General features: G+C 35.5%; 1 protein-coding gene across 4 annotated transcripts in view; it reads right to left on the reverse strand.

The window, feature by feature from the left end:
• TEX11 (testis expressed 11) overlaps window positions 1-24,197 on the reverse strand; it is a 238,893-nt gene that overhangs the window by 13,034 nt on the left and 201,662 nt on the right. For all 4 annotated transcript variants that reach the window (XM_007097574.3, XM_042974295.1, XM_042974293.1 and 1 more), the window contains 3 exons: window positions 8,274-8,423; window positions 6,779-6,887; window positions 5,752-5,872 (listed from right to left, as the gene is read on the reverse strand). In XM_007097574.3, the coding sequence (XP_007097636.2) occupies window positions 5,752-5,872; window positions 6,779-6,887; window positions 8,274-8,423 (380 nt within the window). The remainder of the gene's footprint in view (window positions 1-5,751; window positions 5,873-6,778; window positions 6,888-8,273; window positions 8,424-24,197) is intronic.

Consider the following 24,197-nt stretch of genomic DNA (forward strand, 5'->3'; position numbering starts at 1 on the left):
CATCTTTTGGGAATGAAGGGGGGATAGAGACATTATCAGATAAAGGGAAACTATGAGAATTTATCAACAGAGCTTCTCTAAAAATAATGTCTAAAGGAAGCTCTCTAAACAAAAGAAATGATAGAAAAGGTACCCTGCAACATCAAAAAGGAAGAAAGAAAATGATAAGCCTGCATTTTTATATTATGTAAATACAATAAAATACAATTCCTTCTTCTTTTGAGTTTTCTCAATTATTTTATTTATATTTTTTAAATGTTTATTTATTTGCTTTGAGAGAGAGAGAGAAGGCACAAATGGGCAGTGGAGAGGCAGAGAGAGAAGCCCAAGCTTCTCCTAAGCTCAGGTCATGATCTGCACTGACAGTGCAGAGCCCAATTTGGGGCTTGATCTGACAAACTGCAAGATCATGACCTGAGCCAAAATCAAGAGTTGGATGCTTGACCAACTGAGTCACCCAGGCATCCCAAGTTTTCTAAATTATGGTTGAAGGATTAAGTAAAAATTATAACACTGATGTAGTTCTAAATGTAGGTACAGGAAAATTTAGGACAATTATAAGTGGGGGAAGGTAAAGAGAAGTAAGGTTTCTATACTTCACTTGAACTGGTAACATGATGACAGATGTAGACAGTAGTAAGTTTTACACACACACACACACACACACACACACACACACACACGTATGCACTCTGTAATACCTAGAGCAACCACTAAAAAAGAAGCTGTACAAAGAAATACAGTTAATAATACTACAGATGATGCAACATGGAATTCTAAAAAATGTTCAAGTAATTCACAGGAAGGCAGGAAAGAGAAAAGAGAAATGAAAAACAGAGAGAACAAAACAAACAAAACAAAAAACAAAAAAATGAAGTGGCAGACTTACACCCTAACAGATTAGTGATCTAAACATACTGATTAAAAGACAGAGATTAGTTGGGGCGCCTGGGTGGCTCAGTCGGTGGAGCATCCAACTTTGGTTCAGGTCATGATCTCACGGCTTATGAGTTCAAGTCCCACATGGGGCTCTGTGCTGTCAGCTCAGAGACTGGAGCCTGCTTCGGATTCTGTGTCTCCTCTCTCTGCCCCTTCCCCACTCGTGCTCTGTCTCTCTCTCTCAAAAATAAATAAACATTAAAAAAAATTTAAAAATTAGCAAAGTGGACTAAAAAATGTGCTGTCTATATGCAGTCTACAAGAAATTCACTTCAAATATACAATTGTAGGGGCACTTGGGTGGCTCAGTCGGTTGGGCGTCTGACTTCAGCTCAGGTCATGATCTCATGGCTTGTGGATTCGAGCCCTGCATCGGGCTCTGTGCTGACAGCTCAGAGCCTGGAGCCTGCTTCAGATTTTGTGTTCCTCTCTTGCTCTGCCCGTCACCCGCTCATGATCTGTCTCTCTCTCTCTCTCTCTCTTAAGAATAAATAAAACATTAAAAAATATATACAATTGTAGGCAGGCTGAAAGTAAAAAGATGGAAACAGGTATAACACATAAACATTAATCTCTGCTGCTCCCCCATTCACGTACTTGCTCTCTCTCTCTCCCCCCTTTCAAAGTTAAGTACATAAACATTTTAAAAAAGAATTCTCAAAACTGAACAGTAAACAAGCAAAACAATCCAATTACAAAATGGACAAAAGGCATGAACAGGCATTTCACCAGAGAAGATACAGAAGGCAAATAAGCACATGAAAAGATGGTCAGGATCATTAGCAATTAGGAAAATGCAAATTAAAAACACAGTAAGATATTGTGACACACCTATCAGAATGGCTAAAATAAAACAAAGGTGGCAACACCAAATACTGACAAGGATGTAGAGATTCCATATTATTCACACATTTCTGGCAAGAATGTAAAATGTTACAGACACTCTGGAAAACAGTTTGGTAGTTTCTTTAAAATCTAAACATGCAATTACTATATGAGCCTGCAATTGCCTTCTTAGGTACTATTCCAAAAAAATGAAGACTCATGTTCACACAAAAACCTGTACACAAATGTTGACAGCAGCTTTATTTGTAATAGCCCCAAACTGGAAACAGCGCAGATGTCCTTCAATAGGTGAATGGTTAAGCGAACTCTGCTACATCCATACCATGGAATACTACTTAGCCAAAAAAGAGATGAAATACTGATATAACCAACAACTTGAAACTTGAAGAATTTCCAGAGAATTCTGCTGACAGACAAAAAGCTAATCTCAAAAGGTTATATACTATATCATTCCTAATCTCAAAAATTATATACTGTATGATTCAATTGATAGAACATTATGGAAATGACAAAATTATAGAAATCGATAATAGCTTCATGGTTGCCAGGAAATAAGGAGGGGCTGGGGTGGGAAAGAATTGGGTGGACGCTATAAAAGGGCAACATGAGGTATCCCTGTGATGGAAAAGTTCTGTGTCTTGACTGTAATAATGTCAACATCCTGGTTGTGATACTGTTTTATAAGATTTTACCACTGGGGAAACTGGGTAAAGCATATCTAAGATCTCTTATATTTAATTCTTATGACTGCAAGTGAATCTACAGTTATTTCAAAATAAAATTTTAACTTAGAAAAACAACCAGAGCAATCCATTTTCTCTTAAAAATAATCTAGAATATCAACCTACTGTATATAATCTTGCCTGCTTAAGCATAAAAGTCATCCAACCTGGTTTTTCATTGCCAGTAGCTTCTGAATACCAACTTGAGCCTTTTCCTTTGAACGGAATCCTAGTAAGAGCAGGTAAGGAAGATGTGTGTTCTGGTGGAAAGAGCCCTGGAACTGAGGTCAGATGATCTGAGTTCTAGTCCTCTCATTCATTAACCATATGACCTTAGGGAAATTGGTAACTTGACTTTTTTGGAAGGCAGCTATGCTCACCACTATATGACCAATGTGGTAACTTGACTTTTTTAAATCTTAAAAATTTCCTCATTGTCAAGGTTAATAATACAGCACTCTCTACTTCACAGAATTGCTGGTGGGGGGGGGGGGAAGGAGGATATCGTATGAAATAATGGAGGTAAGAATGCTTTGTAAAATATAAAGCACGATACTGTGAGACACGAGGTTTTATATCTGTGCCATAGCCATTTTGCCAAGTATGGAGGCATTTGATAAAGGTTATCTGCTCAATAAATAATGAATGAGTGCCTGGTCATTAGAAAAGTCAAACAAGGGCAGAATTTTCTCTCAAGCATTTAAAACAAAGGAGATACACAACACATCCAATTGAAAGGAAAAAGCAACATATACTCTATAAAGAGCCAAGGGTATTACTAAAATAATCTCTGTATAAGGAAGTATACCTTCCCGTCATGTTTCAGGGGATGAGCAATAATGGATGGGAGACTTATCAAAAAAGTAGAAAAAACATTAAGCTCTCCAGCAGGAAACCCAAGAGCCAGAGAGATGGAACAGTAAGAGACAGAATAAAAGTGGCACAAAAATGCTCAGAGTAGTTTGGGCCTTATATAGAGACTATGGAAATGGATCAATTTGGATTTACAGTAAAATTTAATTTTAGTTTGTATTAGTTACTATGGCAAACACATCTGAAGGTCCAGATGAGGCTCATGGCTTAGAAATAGAATTTTCTCTTCTTCCCAAAAGAAAGTAAAAAAATATACACATCCAAAATGTTCAATGCTAAAGTTTTTTTTTAAAACTTAAATTCACACAGGCCATAATTACATAGCTCCAGGAGAATTCTAGGTTTTTGAAGTCGATGCTGGTTTGTACCAGGTTGTCACCCTACTATATTGTTCTGCCATCTGCTGTGGATTGCAGATATTTTTATATGAAGAGGTAACTGAGCCTAAAGCAGGGTCAGGATCCTCAGTTATTAACATGGACTCAAATAATGACTTTCTGAGTGACTTTAAGCAAGTCGTTTAACCTTACTATTTTATAGCTCCCCTATAATAACAATACCACCTTACATGTGTATAAGCTGTTTATATAAGGTTTACAACACATATTATTATTTCAACTGATCCTTAAAACCTCAGTGTGGGAATCAAAGAAGGTATTATTTCCATTTTACAAATGAGAAAACTGAAGTCAAACAGCATAGGAAGGATATCCATATGGAAAGTCAAACAAATAAAAGACTTACCTTACACCATCAACAAAACTGAAAACTCAAAATGGATCATAAACATGTATTTAAGGGATAAAAGCATAACAATTTCTACAAGAAAACACAGGAGAAAATCTTTGTAAATTTGAGACAGGCAAAGATTTCTTATCATGGCCAAAATATGAACCATAAAAGAAAAAACTGATAAATTAGACTTCATGAAAACTTAGAACTTTTGCTTTTCAAATGATGTCATTAAGAAAATGAAAAGACAAGCCAAAGACTGGGAGAAAACATTTACAAACTGTATGTTTGATAAAGGATTTATACCTATAATATATAAATAATTCTTACAACTCAACAAGAACCCAATTTTTAAAATGGGAAAATAACCATAGACATTTTTCCAAAGAAGGTAGACAAACGATCAATAAACACATAAAAAAAATATCAACACCATTAACCATCAAGGAAATGCGAATCAAAATCACAACAAGCTGCCACCACACACCTACTAAAATGGTTATAACAAAGAAGATGGACAGTAACAAGTGTTGATGAGGATGTGGGGAAATTAGAACCCTCATACACTGCTGGTAGGAATGTAAAATAGTGCAACCACTTTGGAAAACAGATTGTAGCTCCTCCAAAAGTTAAACATGAAGTTACCATATGACCCAGAAATTCATGTATTCAAGAGAACTGAAAACATATGTCCACATAAAGACTTGTACACAAATGTCATAGCAGTATTATTCATAATAGCTAAAAAGTGGAACCAACTCAAATGTCTACCAGCTATTGAGTCAGTGCAAAAAGAAAATGTGACATATCCCATTAAGTAGAACATAATATTCTATTTATTCAGCAATAGGAAGGATTAAAATACTGATACATGCTTCAACATGCACCAGCCTCAAAAATATTATGCTAAATTGAAAGAAGCCACACACAAGAGATCACGTATTGCATGGTCTCATTCATATCAAGGGTCCAGAAAGAGAAAATCTACAGAGATAGAAAGCAGATCAGTGGTCGCCTGGGCCTGCAGGTAGGAACAGGGATTGACTGCAAATAGGTAAGAAGAAACTTTGTGGTAATAGAAATATTCTATAACTGGATTGTGGTGACAGTTGCATAACACTATAAATTTACTATAATCACTGAATGGTACACATGTAAAGGGTGCATTTTGTGATATGTAAATCACACCTCAATAAAGCTAATTTAAAAATCATTGAATAAACCTGTGCTGAAAAGAAAAAAATCAACAGAGGAGGGACTAAAATACAGGTCCTCAGTGTTCCTCCTTCTCTATTACCTGCCTCTGAGAAATGGAAGGAATAACAATAAGGTTTTTCAAAGGCTTAGTACCTCACTGGGAAGTAACAATTCTACCAGGTTTTGAAAACACAAATAATTTAAAATACCAGGTGGTACTGTTATTTTCACTTAATCCATAGTATACTTGTATCAGAAATTTTCTACTTTTAACTATTTACATTTCATAAACCAAGGGAAATTTTATAATATTTAAGTATATTGTAATATGAACTTATTTACCCTAAAATTCATATCAGAAAGCACTAATTCTGTGTAATTTCTAACACAAAAGACAGTTCTTTAAAATTAGCTGATGGCTTAATATCACTGTTCGACTTACGGTGTGGCTAATAAAGCTCAGAGCATCTTCAAAATAACCCCAAATTTCTTCTGGGGGACAGAGTTCTGTACTTGGCACCCCATCTGGCACCAAGAGGTTAATCAAGTTTCGCACACATTTGCTGAAATCAAAAAGAGAAAACTCATCCCATAAGGAAATAAATCATTGGCTTCGTGGCTAAGATAAGTAAAATCTGGATCTCATCCCAGACTACGAGCTTCAAAACACTTCTGTTCTTCCCTCATTTTTATCTGGCCTCCAACCTCAGAAGACAGATTTTTGAAGCTATAAAAGGGGCTGACCAATCCTCCTTTTTATTATGCCTATGGTTTCTTTCACCTTTTTTTAGTTTCCTGCATCAAGGAGTAGTGGCTGTTTATTATATTTTATGAGCTGGTTCAATCTATAGGCACTTTAAAGCATCTCTTTATATCCTCAAACGGGCAAGGAAATTGGGATTTAACCTGGGAATAATTCCAGGAGAACTGTTTCTCACGTCTCAGAAAAGAAAGTCTGTAATAAAGTTTTCCGCAGAAAACTCACATAGCATCATTTTCCTCCATGTCTAGGTACAGAAAACATAAAATATGTAATAAATAATATTTTGTACTATGATGTACAGCACTTACTGGTCCTTAAAGAAAGGTGCTTAGGAAAAATAAACGTCTGAGGCAAAACTAGCAAAATGTCAACATTTGTTAAATTTGGGTGGTGGATACACTGGTGTTTGTTATATTAATCTCTGAAAGGTATTCAATAATTTTATCATATATATAGTCTCACAACAAAGAAGCAACTTTCTCCCTTTTTTTCTCTTTTGGGAAAACCAGACTCTGTGACATAACTAATTCTTGGTCTATAATACAACTCTAAATATGAAGCTGTTCTGAGGGCTTTTTAGTTCAAGAGTCTACAGGAGTGCCCCTGATCAACTTTTAAATTGGACCAGTTGAGTATGATTGATGACTTATATAGCTCTTTTGACTATCGAAAAGCTTGGCTTCAGTGTTGAGTTACATTTACTAACCTGTATTTCACAGCATCAATTGATTGTTTCTTTTTGTAGAGCAATAAAGCCCTATTCAAGGCCTTCAGAGCAATGGAAGGATAGTGTGCAGGCTTTTCCACTGCTAACACTATAAGAGGGAAAGAAAAAAGGCTGTGAACACCATAGTCTCATCCATCACCATTTTCATCCCAGGCTACAACTTGATTTTTCTAATGAAACTAGCCTGAAACAGATGAACACAAACCAACCAACGAACAAAAAAAAACCCACAAAAATTAATTTAATGAAATGATGAGTCCATGGTGGCTTTCAGAGAAAGTTTATAGTTTCTGGGCAAAGTAATATGGTAGGGTTATCAGGATTGTCTTTTATTCAGCAAACATCAAGAGAACCTACTGTTTCTGTGACCCTACACATAGTCATATAGGTAAAGCAATAATCTTATGAACCAGAGTCAAGGAGGGGCACACCAAGATGGAAACAAAAAGCATACCAGTAAAAGAGCAATAATCAAAAACAGATTTATACAATATACTGCTTTGGTCTGATACTATAAACAGGAATCACTTGACATAAGAGTGAGTGTCGGAGATGACAAACCTTGTAACTTCCAAATGCATTTACCAGGCCTCTGTAATTGGAGATCCATTATACAAGGAGAAGTGGTCACCATCACATGTCTACAAAGTATAGACCACGGGCTCCATGTCTCTAGAATTTTGTCTTGCAAGATAAGGAAAAGCAAATGTGTCCTTTGTGCACCTGGGGCTATCTAATACCTTTATTAACCACACATAGGCTCCCAAGGAGGGTGAGGGAGAAAAAAGGGAAAATAATTAGGTTATTTCCTGCAGCATATTCCCATACAGGCTCTGGGACCCCAACGACTACTTACTTAGAGCCCAACCAAAAATTTGAGAGTGGTAATTGTGTTAAAAAAATATTACCAGTATTTCTTTGTACACTTTTTTTGGGGAAAGATTATATTTTTAAGTAATCTCTACACCCAACATGGGGCTTGAACCTACAACCCCAAGATCCAGAGTCACATGCTCTACCAACTGAGTCAGCCTGGTGCTCCTCTTTGTACACTTTAATAAATTGCTGAGATTGCATTACCTTTGATTAGTGAAGCAGCTGTCATTTCTAGCTACCTGAGTAAAACTAACTTTCTGAAGGTTAAGCTCCCTCTACTGTGTAGTTATATAATTCAATTCCACACCTAGAATGACCATTGATTATGATTAATGCACTTCACTCAGGTTTATAAGTACAACAAATACAAGCACTTATTTTTCATGACCTTAAGGAGTTTATAGTCTCATATAAATAAAAAGATAAATGCATAAATGATTATAATACATGACAGTTCAAGAATGCCATTAGAGAAGGAGAAACATTATTATTATTTCCCATCTGAGGGCAAAGAATGAAGAATAGAGACTGGAATAAAAAGTATTGCAATCTAAATGGGTAGGTACCAGCCTACCAAAAACATAAATATAGCACTTACAGGCAATTGTTTCAAATGTTTTACTTTCCAAATGAGGCAGTTCCCACAGTGATTCCAGGAAACTGTCAAGTAATGGATCATTCATTTTGGCTTTAACTTCAAACTCATATAGCAGAAGCAGTGTCTCACATGGATCACCTGAGAAGTTCCCTAAGAAGGAGGCAAAAATGCAACATTCTCTGTGATTACATTTTATTATTCTATTCCAAGCTCTCTTCTGGGGAGATTTTCCTGTTGAGGAAAATTAATTTTATTTACAATTTGAAGACTGTCCCAGGTTCTGTATATAGATTTTTCACATTTTTAAAATTATAAAAAATGTTTATTTCTTTTCAGAGAGAGAGAGAATACCAGAGGGGAAGGGGCAGAGAGATGGAGGGAGAGAGAGAATCCCAAGCAGGCTCTGCATAGTGCAGAGTCCAACACAGGGCTCGATCTCATGAACTGTGAGATCATGACCTGAGCTGATATGAAGAGTCAGAAACTTAACCAACTTAACCAACCAAGGCAACCCAGATTTTTTATATGTTTAAATCTACAAACTCACCAATTCTTTCAGCACCCTATAATGCATTCAGCAGCATTGCTTACATTTCTTGAAATTATTGCCATGATGTTCCTGAATAGCCTGAAAAAGTCCTGCTGTTCATCTGCCTCAATCCAGATCCAATGTTTATCTGCCTCACTTTAATGACTGAGTTAACTGAAAGATACAGTGCTGTATAAACTAACTGTGGTTTTATTTCAAGCAAAGTAAAAGAGAGTTTCCAAATCGTTTCATTTAGTCAGTCAATATTTCTTGGGTATCACCATGGGCAGAATATTATATCAGGTGGCATATAACACATGATGTGAGATAGTTTTCATTCATGTTTGTTAGACTGAATTAAAAAAAAAAAAGTTTTGAGGTATAGCACCGATAAAATAAACTGAATAAAGCATGTTCATCTTAAACAAGCAGCTTATTGAGTTTTTAGATGTTTAAACCCATATAACCATTACCCAGATCATGATATAGAACACTTCTAACACCCGTGTTCCTTACCAGTCAATATCATCTTAGTATTGGGGCACCCGGGTGGCTCCGTCAGTTGGGCATCCGACTTTGGCTCGGGTCATGATCTCACGGTTCGCGGGTTCGAGCCCCTGTTAGCTGTGCTAACAGTTCAGAGACTGGAGCCTGCTTCAGATTCTGTGTCTGTCTCTCTCTCTGCCCCTCCCCCACTCACATTCTGTATCTTTCTCTCAAAAATAAATGTTAAAAAAAATCACCTTAGCAGAGTTAACAACTATTTTGGTTTCTATTCCTATTGATTGCTATTGCCTGTTCTTGAATGTCATTGCTAGTATAACAGAAATATAGTCAACTTTTGAAAATCTGACTTTGTATTCTGTAACTTGCTAAAACTCACTAATTTCAGTAACTTTTCTGTAGATTCTTTGGGATTTTCTATGTAGACAATCATGTAATCTGCAAATACAGGTGGTTTTATTTCTTCTTTTTCACTCTATGTCTTTTTTCCATTCTTTTGCTTGCCTTATTGCACTGGCTAGGACTTCTAGAATGATGTTGAACAGGAGTGAGAATAGAAAACCTTGACTTGTTCCTGCCCTTAGAAGGAAAGCATTCAGTTTTTTAATGTTTATTTATTTTTGACAGAGAGAGAGAGAGATAGAACATGAGTGAGGGAGAGGCAGAGAGAGAGGGAGACACAGAATCCGAAGCAGGCTCCAGGCTCTGAGCTGTCAGCACAGAGCCTGATGCAGGGCTTGAACTCACAGACCATGAGATCATGATCTGAGCCAAAGGATGCTCAACCAACTGAGCCACCCACGTGTCCCAGCATTCAGTTTTCCATCACTAAATATGATATGAGCTGTGATTTAATTTTTGTACACACCCTTTATCAGGTTGAGAAACTTCCCTACGATTCCTAGTTTCCTGAGAACTTTTTTTAAAATCATAAATGTATGTTCAATCTTTTCACTTAATCTGTTGATATGGTAAATTAATTGAGTTTACAGTATTGAACCTAGGATAAACCTGATTTGCTTGTGGTCTATTACCCTTTTCAAATTTTACTAAATTCACCTTGCTAATATTTTGTTGAGGATTTCTGCATCTATTTTCATGAAGAATATTGGTTCATAATTTTTTATCATATTTTTTGTCTAGTATTGGTATCAGGGTAAATATGATCTCATAAAGTGAGCTGGGAAGTATGCCCTCTTCTTTCTGGAAGAGTTTGTATAAAACTGGTATTGTCTTTAAATGGTTGGCAGACTTCCTTAGTGGAGTTTTCTGTTAGAAGATTTTAAACGACAAATTCAATGGGTATAAGACTATTCAAATTATCTATTTCTTCTTGAGGGAGCTTTGTTGGTTTGTGCCTTTCAAGGAATTTATCCATCTCATCTAAGCTGTCAAAGTCATGGGCATATAGCTGTTCATAATAGTCCTTAATCATCTTTTTAAATGTCTGTAGGATCTGTAGTGATGCCTCTATTTTCATTCTTGACATTATTAATTTGTATCTTTATTAATTTTGTATAGATAATGCTGCTATAAACATTGGGGTGCACGTATCCCTTTGAATTCATATTTTTGTATTTTGATATTAATATAGCCACTCCAGCTTTGTTTTTATTAGCATTTGTTTAGTGTACCTTTTCCAATTCCTTTTATTTTCAACTTATCTATGTCTTCATATTTAAGTGTTTTTTTAAAAATAGAAAGCATGTAGTTGGGTCTTGATTTTTTATCCAATCTGACATTCTTCATCTTTTAATTGGTATGTTTACACCAGGGGTGAGCAAACTACAATCTGTGAGCTGACTGCCTGTTTTGCAAATAAAGTTTAATTTGAACACAATCATGTCCTTTGTTTAAATATGGCCCATGTGTTCCTGTGACAACAGCACAGTTGAGTAGTTGTGTCCAAGATTGTATGCCTGTTAGCCTAAAATATTCACTACTGGCACTTTAAAAAACATTCCCTGACCTCTGATTTAGACCATTTATATACAATGCAATTATTGATATAGTTGGGTATTCTTGAACTTGATAAAAATGAATTGTACTTAGAACAACTAGACAGAAGATAAGGAAATTTAAAAAATGAAAACATTGTAAGCCAACTAGACCTAACAGACATCTATTTTTTTTTAATTTTTTTTAATGTTTATTTATTTTTGAGGCAGAGAAAGAGACAGAGTATGAACGGGGGAGGGGCAGAGAGAGAGGGAGACACAGAATCGGAAGCAGGCTCCAGGCTCTGGGCCATCAGCCCAGAGCCCGACGCGGGCTCGAACTCACGGACCGCGAGATCGTGACCTGAGCTGAAGTCGGACGCTTAACTGACTGAGCCACCCAGGCGCCCCGACAGACATCTATAAAACACTCCTTTCAACAGCAGCAGAATATACATTCTTTGTAAGTACCCACAGAATATTTTCTAGGATAGACATATGCTAGGTCATAAAACAAACTTCAATAAATTTCAAAATATAAAATAATGCAGAGTATCTTCTGTGATCACAATGTAATAAAATTACAAATTAATAACAGAAAAAAGTTGGGATATGCACAAATATATGGAAAATAAACACTCCCTTAAACAACCAATAGGTCAAAAAATAAATCAAAAGAAAAATCAGAACACACTTTGAAATGAATAAAAATGAAGACACAATATACCAAAACATAAGAGATACAGCTAAAGTAGTGCCTAGAGGGAAATTTATATCTGTAAACACCTACATTAAGAAAGAAGAAAAACACCTCAAATCAGTAATCTGAACTTCCAACTTAGTTAAGAGAAAAATAACATAAACAAGTAGAAGGTAGAGAATAACAAAGACTGGAGTGGAAATGAATAAGTTAGACAATAGGAAAACAATAGAAAAACTAATGAAACCAGAAGCTGGTTCTTTGAAAAGATCAACAAAATTAACATATCTTTAGAAGCCTCATTACTAGAATCAGAAATGGAAAAGGAGACATCACTACCAACCTTAGAGAAATAAAAAGGATTACAAAGGACTGCTATGGACAATCTTATGCCAATAAATTAGATAAACTGGATGAAATGGACAATTTTCTAGAAAGAAAAACTACTGAAATCGATTCAAGAATAAATACAGTATCTAAATAGACCTATAATGAATAAAGTAATTGCAATAGTTTTAAAAACTATAGAAAAAGAAAAGCCCAGGCCTAGACAGTTTTACCACTGGACTTTATCAAACATTTAAAGAAGAATTAATACTAATTCTCACAAATTCTTTTAAAAATAGAAGGGGACAGACCATTTGACAACTCATTCTAAGAGGCCAGTATTAATGTGATACCCAAAACCAAAGACATCACAAGAAAAAAAAAATCACAAAATACTAGTAAACTTAATTCAGCAATGTAAAAAAGAATTATACTTAACAAACTAGAAGGGAACTTCCTCGATCTGATAAAGGGCATCTCTGAAAAACCCACAGATAACATCATACTTACTGGTGAAAGACTGGATTATTTCCCTCTAAGATATAGGACAAGAAAAGGATGTCAACTTTCACCACTGCCATTCAACACTGTACTGGAAATTGCAACCAAATAGACAAGAAAAATAAAAGACATCAAGACTGGAAAAGAAGTAGTGAAACTATCTCTAGTCATACAGGATGTAATCTTGTAAATAAGGTTCCTAGGGAATTCAGTAAAATACCATTAGAACTGATAAATAAGTTTAAGATCAACAAATAAAAATCAATTCTAAATTCTATAAAGTAGTAATGAGCAAAGCGAAAATAAGATTGAGAAAATAATTCTACTTACAATAGCATCAGAAACAATAAAATATTTAAGAATGAATTAAACAAAAGAAGTGCAGGACTTATACAATGAAAGTTATAAAACATCATTGAAAGAAGTTAAAGATGTAAATAAATGGAAAAATATTCCATGTTCATAGATTAGAAGACTTAACATTGTTAAGATGGTAATACACCCCAAAATGATCTACAGATTCAACATAATACCTATCATAATGCCAGCTGGATTTCTTCTTTTTTCAGAAATTGCCAGGCTGATTCTAAAATTGATATGGAAATTCAAGGAACCCAAAATAGCCAAAATGATCTTGAAAAAAGAACAAATTTGGAGGACTAACACTTCCAGACCTGAAAACTTACTACAAAGCAGTGATAATCAAGACAGTGTGGTACTGGCATAAGGACAGATATACATATAAATGGGATATAATTGACAATCCAGAAATAAAAACATTGCCTATGATCAACTAATATTCCACAAAGAGGCAAAGATTATCCAATGTGGAAAGAATATTAAAAAAAATGGCTCTGAAGATGGTGGAATAGCATGGAAGCTTTTTGTGTGTCTCGCGTCCATGAAATACAGCCAGACTAACACTAAACCATCCTACACACCTAGAAAACTGATTGGAAGATTAACACAACAATCTGCACAACCGGAACCACAGATTTTAGCAGTCCTTTTCTCCCTTCAAAATGACAAAATGAAGGAATTCACCCGAAAAGAAAGAGCATGAAGAAACGATAGCCAGGGATTTAACCAACACAGACACAAGCAAGATGTCTGAACCAGAATTTAGAATCACGATAATAAGAATACTAGCTGGAGTCGAAAATAATAAATTAGAATCCCTTTCTGCAGAGATAAAAGAAGTAAAAAATAGCCAGAATGAAATAAAAAATGCTATAACTGAGCTGCAATCACGGATGGATGCAGTGGCGTCAAGGATGGATGAGGCAGAACAGAGAATCACCGATATAGAGGACAAACTTATAGAGAATAACAAAGCAGAAAAAAAGAGGGAGATTAAGGCAAAAGAGCATGATTTAAGAATTAGAGAAATCAGTGACTCATTAAAGAGGAACAACATCAGAATCATAGGGGTCCCAGAGGAGGAAGAGAGAGAAATAGGGGTAGAAGGGCTATGTGAGCAACTCATAGTGGAAAACTTTCCTAACCTGGGGAAAGACACAGACATCAAAACCCAGGAAGCACAGAGGACTCCCATTAGATTCAACAAAAACCGACCATCAACAAGGCATATCATAGTCAAATTCACAAAATACTCAGTCAAGGAGAGAATCATGAAAGCAGCAAGGGAAAATAACTCCCTAACCTACAAGGGAAGACAGATGAGGTTTGCAAGCAGACCTATCCACAGAAACTTGGCAGGCCAGAAAGGAGTGGCGGGATATATTCAGTGGGCTAAATCAGAAAAATACACAGCCAAGAATTCTTTATCCAGCAAGGCTGTCATTCTAAATAGAAGGAGAGATAAAAAGTTTCCCAGACAAAAATTAAAAGAATTTGTGACCACTAAACAAGCCTGCAAGAAATTTTAAGGGGGACTCTCTGAGGGGAGAAAAGATGACAATATAAATAAATAAATAAATAAATACCAAAAGCAACAAAAGATTAGAAAAGACCAGAGAACACCACCAGACACTCTAACTCTACAAGTATCATAATGGCAATAAATTCATATCTTTCAGTACTCACTCTAAATGTCAGTACTCACTCTAAATGTCAATGGACTCAATGCTCCAATCAAAAGACATAGGGTAACAGAATGTATAAGAAAACAAGACCCATCTATATGCTGTTTACAAGAGACCCACTTTAGACCTAAAGACACCTACAGATTGAAAATAAGGGGATGGAGAACCATCTATCATGCTAATGGTCAACAAAAGAAAGCTGGAGTAGCTATACTTATATCAGACAATCTAGACTTTAAAATAAAGACTGTATCAAGAGATGCAGAAGGGCATTATATCATAATCAAGGGGTGTATAGACCAAAAAGACCTGGGGCGCCTGGGTGGCTTAGTCGGTTAAGTGGCCGACTTCGGCTCAGGTCATGATCTCACGGTCTGTGAGTTCGAGCCCCGCGTTGGGCTCTGTGCTGACAGCTCAGAGCCTGGAGCCTGTTTTAGATTCTGTGTCTCCCTCTCTCTGACCCCCCCGCCCCGTTCATGCTATGTCCCTCTCTGTCTCAAAAATAAATAAAACGTTAAAAAAAAATTTATAGACCAAAAAGACCTAACAACTGTAAACATTTATGTGCCAAATGTGGAAACACCCAAATATATAAATCAATTAACCACAAACATAAAGAAACTCATCGATAGTAATACCATAATAGTAGGAGACTTCAACACCCCACTCACAGCAATGGACAGATCATCTAATCAAAAATCAACAAGGAAACAATGGCTTTGAATGACACATTGGACCAGATGGACTTAACAGATATATTCAGAACATTTCATCTTAAAGCAGCAAAATATGCATTCTTCTCCAGTGCACATGGAACGTTCTCCAGAATAGACCATATACTGGGACACAAATCAGCCCTAAGTAAGTACAAAAAGATTGAGATCATACCGCACATATTTTCAGACCACAACGCTATGAAACTTGAAATCAACCACAAGAAAAAATTTGGAAAGGTAACAAATACTTGGAGACTGAAGAACATCCTACTAAAGAATGAATGGGCTAACCAAGCAGTTAAAGAGGAAATTAAAAAGTATATGGAAGTCAATGAAAATGATAGCACCACAACCCAAAACCTGTGGGACGCAGCAAAGGTGGTCATAAGAGTGTATAGCAATACAGGCCTAGGATTCCTAAAGAAGGAAGAACGATCTCAGATATACAACCTAACCTTACACTTTAAGGAGCTGGAAAAAGAATAGCAAAAACCCAAAACCAGCAGAAGACAGGAAATAATAAAGATTAGAGCAGAAATTAATGCTATTGAAACCAAAAAAACAGTAGAACAGATCAATGAAACCAGAAGCTGGTTCTTTGAAAGAATTAACAAAATTGACAAACCACTAGCCAGTTTGATCAAGAAGAAAAAGGAAAGGTCCCAAATAACTAAAATCAAGAATGAAAGAGAAGAAATCACAACTAACACAACAGAAATAAAAACAATAATAAGAGAATATTATGAGCAATTATATGCCAACAAAATGGGCAATCTGGAAGAAATGGACAAATTCCTAGAAACATATACACTACCAAAACTGAAACAGGAAGAAATAGAAAATTTGAACGGATCCATAACCAGTAAGGAAATCGAATTAGTAATCAAAAATCTACCAAAAAACAAGAGTCCAGGGCCAGATGGCTTTCCAGGGGAATTCTACCAAACATTTAAGGAAGAGTTAACACCTATTCTCTTGAAACTGTTCCAAAAAATAGAAATGGAAGGAAAACTTCCAAACTCTTTCTATGAAGCCAGCATTACCCTGATTCCAAAACCAGACAGAAACTCCACTAAAAAGGAGAACTATAGGCCAATTTCCCTGATGAACATGGATGCAAAAATCCTCAACAAGACATTAGCCAACTGGATCCAACAATACATTAAAAAAATTACTCACCACAACCAAGTGGGATTTAGACCTGGGATGCAGGGCTGGTTCAATATCCTCAAAACAATTAACGTGATTCATCACATCAATAAAAGAAAGGACAAGAACCATACGATCCTCTCAATAGATGCAGAGAAAGCATTTGACAAAATATAGAATCCTTTCTTGATAAAAACCCTCAAGAAAGTAGGGCTAGAAGGATCATACCTCGAGATGACAAAAGCCTTATATGAGCGACCCAACGCTAATACCATCCTCAGTGGGGAAAAACTGAGAGCTTTCCCCCTAAGGTCAGGAACAAAACAGGGATGTCCACTCTCGCCACTGTTATTCAACATAGTATTGGAAGTCTTAGCCTCGGCAATCAGACAACACAAAGAAATAAAAGACATCCAAATCGGCCAGGAGGAGGTCAAACTTTCACTCTTTGTAGATGACATGATACTCTATATGGAAAACCCAAAAAGATTCCATCAAAAAACTGCTACAACTGATTCATGAATTAAGCAAAGTTGCAGGATATAAAAATCAATGCACAGAAATCAGTTGCATTCCTATACACCAACAATGAAGCAACAGAAAGAGAAATCAAGGAATCAATCCCATTTACAGTTGCACCAGAAACCATAAAATACCTAGGAATAAATCTAACCAAAGAGGTGAAAAATCTATACACTGAAAAATATAGAAAGCTTATGAAAGAAATTGAAGAAGACACAAAAAAATGGAAAAAGATTCCATGCTCCTGGATAGAAAGAACAAATATTGTTAAAATGTCGATACTACCCAAGGCAATCTACATATTCAACGCAATCCCTATCAAAGTAACACCAGCATTCTTCACAGAGCTAGAACAAATAATCCTAAAATTTGTATGGAACCAGAAAAGACCCCGAATAGCCAAAGCAATCTTGCAAAAGAAAACCAAAGCAGGAGGCATCACAATCCCAGACTTTAAGCTATACTACAAAGCTGTAATCATCAAGACAGTATGGTACAGACACTCAGATCAGTGGAATAGAATAGAGAACCCAGAAATGGACCCACAAACGTATGGCCAACTAATCTTTGAAAAAGCAGAAAAGAATAACCAATGTAATAAAGACAGTCTCTTCAGCAAGTGGTGCTGGGAAAACTGGACAGCGACATGCAGAAGACTGAACCTGGACCACTTTCTTACACCATACACAAAAATAAACTCAAAGTAGATGAAAGACCTCAATGTAAGACAGGAAGCCATCAAAATTCTCGAGGAGAAAGCAGGCAAAAGCCTCTTTGATCTTGCCCGCAGCAACTTCTTACTCAACACGTCTACGGAGGCAAGGAAACAAAAGCAAAAATGAACTACTGGGACCTCATCAAAATAAAAAGCTTCTGCACAGTGAAGGAAACAATCAGCAAAATTAAAAGGCAACCGACAGAATGGGAGAAGATATTTGCAAATGACATATCAAAAAAGGGTTAGTATCCAAAATCTACAAAGAACTTATCAAACTCAACACCCAAAAAACAAATAATCCAGTGGAGAAATGGGCAAAAGACATGAATAGACACTTCTCCAAAGAAGATATCCAGATGGCCAACTGACACATGAAAAAATGCTCAACTTCACTCATCATCAGGGAAATACAAATCAAAACCACAATGAGATACCACCTTACACATGTCAGAATGGCTAACATTAACTCAGGCAACAACAGATGTTGGCAAGGATGCAGAGAAAGAGCATCTCTTTTGCATTGTTGGTGGCAATGCAAGCTGGTGCAGCCACTCTGGAAAACAGTATGGAGGTTTCTCAAAAAACTAAAAAGAGAACTACCCTACGACCCAGCAATTGCACTACTAGGCATTTATCCAAGGGATACAGGTGTGCTGTTTCAAAGGGACACATGCACCCCATGTTTTTAGCAGCACTATCAACAATAGCCAAAGTATGGAAAGAGCCCAAATGTCCATCGATGGATGAATGCATAAAGAAGAAGTGGTATATATATACAATGGAGTATTACTCAGCAATCAAAAAGAATGAAATCTTGCCATTTGCAACTATGTGGATGCAACTGGAGGGTATTATGCTAAGTGAAATTAGTCAGAGAAAGACAAAAATCATATGACTTCACTCATATGAGGACTTTAAGAGACAAAACAAATGAACATAAGGGAAGGGAAGGGAAACAAAAATAATATAAAAACAGGGAGGGGAACAAAACAAAAGAGACTCATAAATATGCAGAACAAACTGAGGGTTGCTGGAGGGGTTGTGAAGTGGGGATGGGCTAAATGGGTAAGGGGCATTAAGGAATCTACTGAAATCATTGCTTCACTATACGCTAACTAATTTGGATGTAAATTTTAAAAATTAAAAAATAAAGTTAAATTAAAAAATAAAAATAAAAAATAAAATAAAATTAAAAAATGGCTCTGAAACAACTGGATAACCACATGGAAAAGAGTGAAATTGGACTCTTACCTCATACCACATACACAAATTCACTCAAAATGGATCAAAGACCTAAATGTAACAGCTAAAAGTATAAAACTTTTCAGAAGAAAACATAGACATAAACAGTCATGAATTTGGAATTGGCAGTTGATTCTTACACATGATATCAAAAGCATGAGCAACAAAAGAAAAATAAATTGTACTTCATCAAAGTTAAAAAATTTTGTGCTTCAAAGGACACTGTCTAGAAAGGGAAATGACAAGTTACAGAATGAAAAACAACAACAATGAGATACTACTACATTCCTATTAGAATCACTCTGCACTCACTAGGATGGCTAGAAAGAAAATCAGATAATACAAGTATGCTGGAGGTGGAGAAATCAGAACCCGCACATATTGCTGATGACAATATAAAATAGTGCAGCCACTTTGGAAAACTGTCCTGCAGCTCCTCAAATGATTAAAATGCAGTTACCATATTACCTAGGTGTAACCAAGAGAAATGAAAACATACACTCACACAAAAACTTATATACTAATGTCTATAGCAGCATTATTCAAAATAGCCAAAAAATTAAATTAATTTTAATTTTAATCTATCAACTGATGAGTGGATTTTTAAAATGTGGTAATCAATAGTGGAGTATTATTTGGCCATAAAATGGAACGAAATATTGATACATGCCACAACAAGGATGAACTTTGAAAGTGTTACATTAAGTGAAAGAAGTCACAAAAGTCCTCATATTGTATGATTCTATTTATATAAAATGTCCAAAATATGCAAATCTAGAGAGATACAAAGTAGATTGGTGGTTGCATAGGGCTATTGGGGGAAATGCAGGGATAGGAATGTGATGGTGGTTTCTTTCTGACGGGATGAAATGTTCTAAAATTTACTGTTGGTGGTGGTGTATATATCTGTGAATATACTAAAATCTACTGAATCATACACTTTAATGTGTGAATTGTATGGCATATGAATTATATCTCTATAAAGCTGTTTTCTAAAATGAATTTATACCCTGTGAGATAATTCTTTTTGCCTGACTTCTTTTGTTCATGATAATGTCTGTGATATTTATATTTTTCTGTGTCAGAAGTACATTCCTTTATTTTATTGCCTTGTAGTATTCTGTTACATGAATGTACAATTCATTTAGTCCATCCTCCTGTTGATGACACTAAAATTTTCAATCTTTAGCTCTTATGAATAGAGCTGTCTTGAACATTCTGGTACACATTATGGTAAACAGATACACTCATTTCACCTGAGTATATACCTAGGAGTGGGATTGCTGGATCATTGCTATAACAGAAGCATGTTTGGTTTTAGCAGATACTGCCAAAAGGTCTTCTAAACGAGCTGTACCAATTTACATTTCTACCAGCAATGTATCAGAGCTCCAATTGCTTCCCATCCTTACTAACACTTGGTATCTTAATTTTAGCCATTTCAGTGAGTATGTAATGATCCCTCACTGTGGACTTAATTGGCATTCCTTGATGAGTAATGATGTTGAACATTTTTCCTTTGTTTGTTGCCCATTTGTATATCTTCTTTTGTGAAGTTCTTGTTTAATTCTGTTGCCATTTTTTATTTGGTTGTCTTTTCTCATTAAATTTTAAGAGTTCTTTATATACTCTGGAATTTGTCCGGCTTATGTATTAACACATCTTCTGCCTGTCTATCCATGACTTGTCTTTTTCCTATCTTGATTGTATCTTTTGACAAACTGAAATTCCCAATTGTAATGAAGTGCACACTATCAATATTTTATTTTACAGTTGGAATTTTTTGTGTCTCCAAGGTCATGAGGATATTCTCCTGTTTGTTTTTAGAAACCTTACTGTTGTACCTTTCACTATGATACATCTCAAATCAATGTTTCTGTATGGCAGTAGGGAGGGTCAAGGTTCATTTTTTTCCATATGGATATCTAATTGTTTCAGCATCATTTATTATTAAAAAAATATTTTCCCCACTGAACAGCACTGGCACATTTGCTGTAAATAAAATGATCATGTGTGAGTCTATTTCTGGACTCTATTCTGTGGTGTAAATTCTCAGACTCTATTCATCTTTTTCAAAATTATCCTTTCATCTCCATAGAAATTTTAATATCATCCTGTCAATTTCCATAAGTAAATCAGCTGGGATTTCAATTGGGATTGTCTTGAGTCTATGGATCAAACTGGGAAAATTGACATTTTAACAAATTTGAGTTTTCCAGTCCATGAACATGGTATGTATTTTCATTCATTTAGGCCTTTAAAGTTTTCCCTCAGCAATGTTTCAGTGTTTTTTTAGTTTTCAGTGTATTTATTACACTATATTGATTCAATACATTCACTATATTGATTACTAAACATTTGATGGGTATTCATGCTATTAAAAATGGGATACTTTATTTTAAGTTTATTTATTTTGAGAGAGATTGAGAGAGAGAGAGAGAGAATGAGAGGGGGAGGGGAAGAGAGAGGATCCCAAAACTGAATATCAGAAAAGGCCAGGAAAAGTATAACATTCCAAAGTGAAGGGCACACCCCAAGGTGCATTTCCTTTATCTATAATAACGAAAACAGAGTTTTTAGGCTGGTGTAAGGAACATATCTGGAAGACAGAAGATAAAGCGCTGAAGAGTATGTAGCTCGTTAGTGAGGCAGTAGAGAAGAATCTCTGTTATGAGAAGCCCTATAGCCACCTCTATCAAATGTAGAGACTACAAGAAATCATTTATACAACAACAACCTTATGTCATAACCATTAATTTCTGCAAGACTGAATCATGGCCCTGGCCTCCTTTCCACATGAATCTTCTGCAAATACACTAGTTGTAAAAACAAACAAACAAACAAAAAAAAAAGTAACTCAATTAAAGATAACTTATCACAACTCAATAGCAAAAATAACTCAATTCAAAAATGAGGTAAAGACATGAATAGATATTTCTCCAACGAAGACATACTAATGGCCAACAGGTATATGAAAAGATATTCAACATCACTAACCATCACATAAATGCAAATCAAAACCACAACGAGGGGCACCTGGCTGGCTCAGTCAGTAGAGCATGTGACTTTTGATTTCAGAGTTGTGAGTTCAAGTCCAACGTTGGGTGTAGAGATTACTTACAAATAAAATCTATAAAGAAAAACCACAATGAGACATCACTCGCCCTTTCAGAATGGCTACTATATACATGAAGACATACATATATATATAAAGATAACAAGTTTTGGTAAGGATGTGGAGAAATTGGAACTCTTATACATTGTTGGTTGGAATGCACAATGGTACAGCCACTATAGGAAACAGTAGAGAGGTTCCTCAAAAAATTAAAAATAGAGCCACTTTGTAATCCAGCAATCCTATTTCTAGTATTTATCCAAAATAACTGAAATCAGGATCTTGAAGAGATATTAGCACTGCAATGTTCACTGCAGTATTATTCACAATAGCCAAGATGTGAAAACAATGTAAATATCCATTGAAGGAAGAATGGATAAAGAAAATGTGTTATTTACATGTAACAGAATACTATTCAGCCTTAAAAAGGAAGAAAATTATTCAATATGTGACAACATGGATTAACCTTGAGGACATTACACTAAGTAAAATAAACCAGTCAGTAAAGGACAAATGCTATATGATTCCACTTATATGTGATAACTAAAAGAGTCAAATGTATAGAATCAAAGAGTGGAATGGTAGTTGCTAAGAGCTGGGGGCAAGGGAAACAAAGAAATGCTAGTCAACAGGCATAAAGTTACATTTGAACAAGATGAATACATTCTGGAGATCTTCTATACAACACAACACCTATAGTAAACACTACTATATTGTACATTCCATACTCTGTTAAGAGGATAGATGTCATGTTAAGTGTTCTTACCACAACAAAATAAAACTTTAAAAAAGATAAAAGAAATAACAGTAGAAGATATTACTTGAAAACGAGATAAGGAAAAATGGTAGGAAGAAAATTCTCACCAGAGAAATATTGTTATAAAGCAGAATAAAATAGTGACCAAATATGTCAGCCTGAATTTCAAAATATTAATTAAGTAATCATGTCTATAAAATAAGAATATAAAGCAGGGATTCAAGAGCTCAGGAATGGCTTGTAGACAAAGAAAGTGAAATATGAGCCATTTCAGACATATAAAAGGAAATGAGAAGACAAAATAAAACCATCACAGAAATAACAGTAAACTATAAACAACAAAAGAGAGAAGAGATACTGCTGAATTAACAGTAAGAATATAAAAAACAAGAGAAAAACAAGCAAAGTGAAATTAAAATTGAAATTGGTTCTAAAATCTTTAGGCTTCTTCATCAATTAGTGACCTAAATAAAATCTTTAACACATGTTCATTTTCATGGACTGCTTAAACTCATCTTCTCTTGGCTTCCAGGTTGAATTTCAAGCGCCAACAAAACTTTGATGAATACTTTTTTCTTGCCTATTGAGTTTATGTTTCATTTTGTTTCTGGTTTGCATATAGCCAGTAAGCTATTCCCCCTGCCCCCAGTAGCAGCAATGAATGGGAATGTGGTCAGACCATTTGGTGACTTCTGTAAATGGATTCAATGGATTATGTCCCTGGGTAAGAAACAACAGGCAATTTAATTTGTTAGCCTTTTTTGTTGCTTTTTTTTGCCCATTTTGAGCTCAAATTATACAATTATTTCAAGTCTTCTGGAAGGGAAAACAGCACTATGGTATCTGGACTGGTGAGTTTCTGTGTTTACTGTTGACCTGTAGCTACTGAAGTTGTAGTTCTGAATCCATAAGCTCCCTATGTCTGTGCCTCTCTGTCAATAATTGAGAAAGGCCTTGACCTCACATCATGTGAGAGTGAAATGTTTTCTCATGTCTGGCTGGTCCCCACAAAATATTATAAAGTCTTGTACGTTAAAGGAGCTCTCTTCTGGCTTATAGACATGAGTAAGCACTTATATACAAATATTCTTAAAATTCCCACAAAAAGGAAATTGAACTTCTAATACTTTAAACATGCTAATCTAGAAGTATTCTTATAAAA

Source organism: Panthera tigris, chromosome X (genome assembly GCF_018350195.1).
Source record: "Panthera tigris isolate Pti1 chromosome X, P.tigris_Pti1_mat1.1, whole genome shotgun sequence".
In the NCBI taxonomy this organism is placed as follows: domain Eukaryota; kingdom Metazoa; phylum Chordata; class Mammalia; order Carnivora; family Felidae; genus Panthera; species Panthera tigris.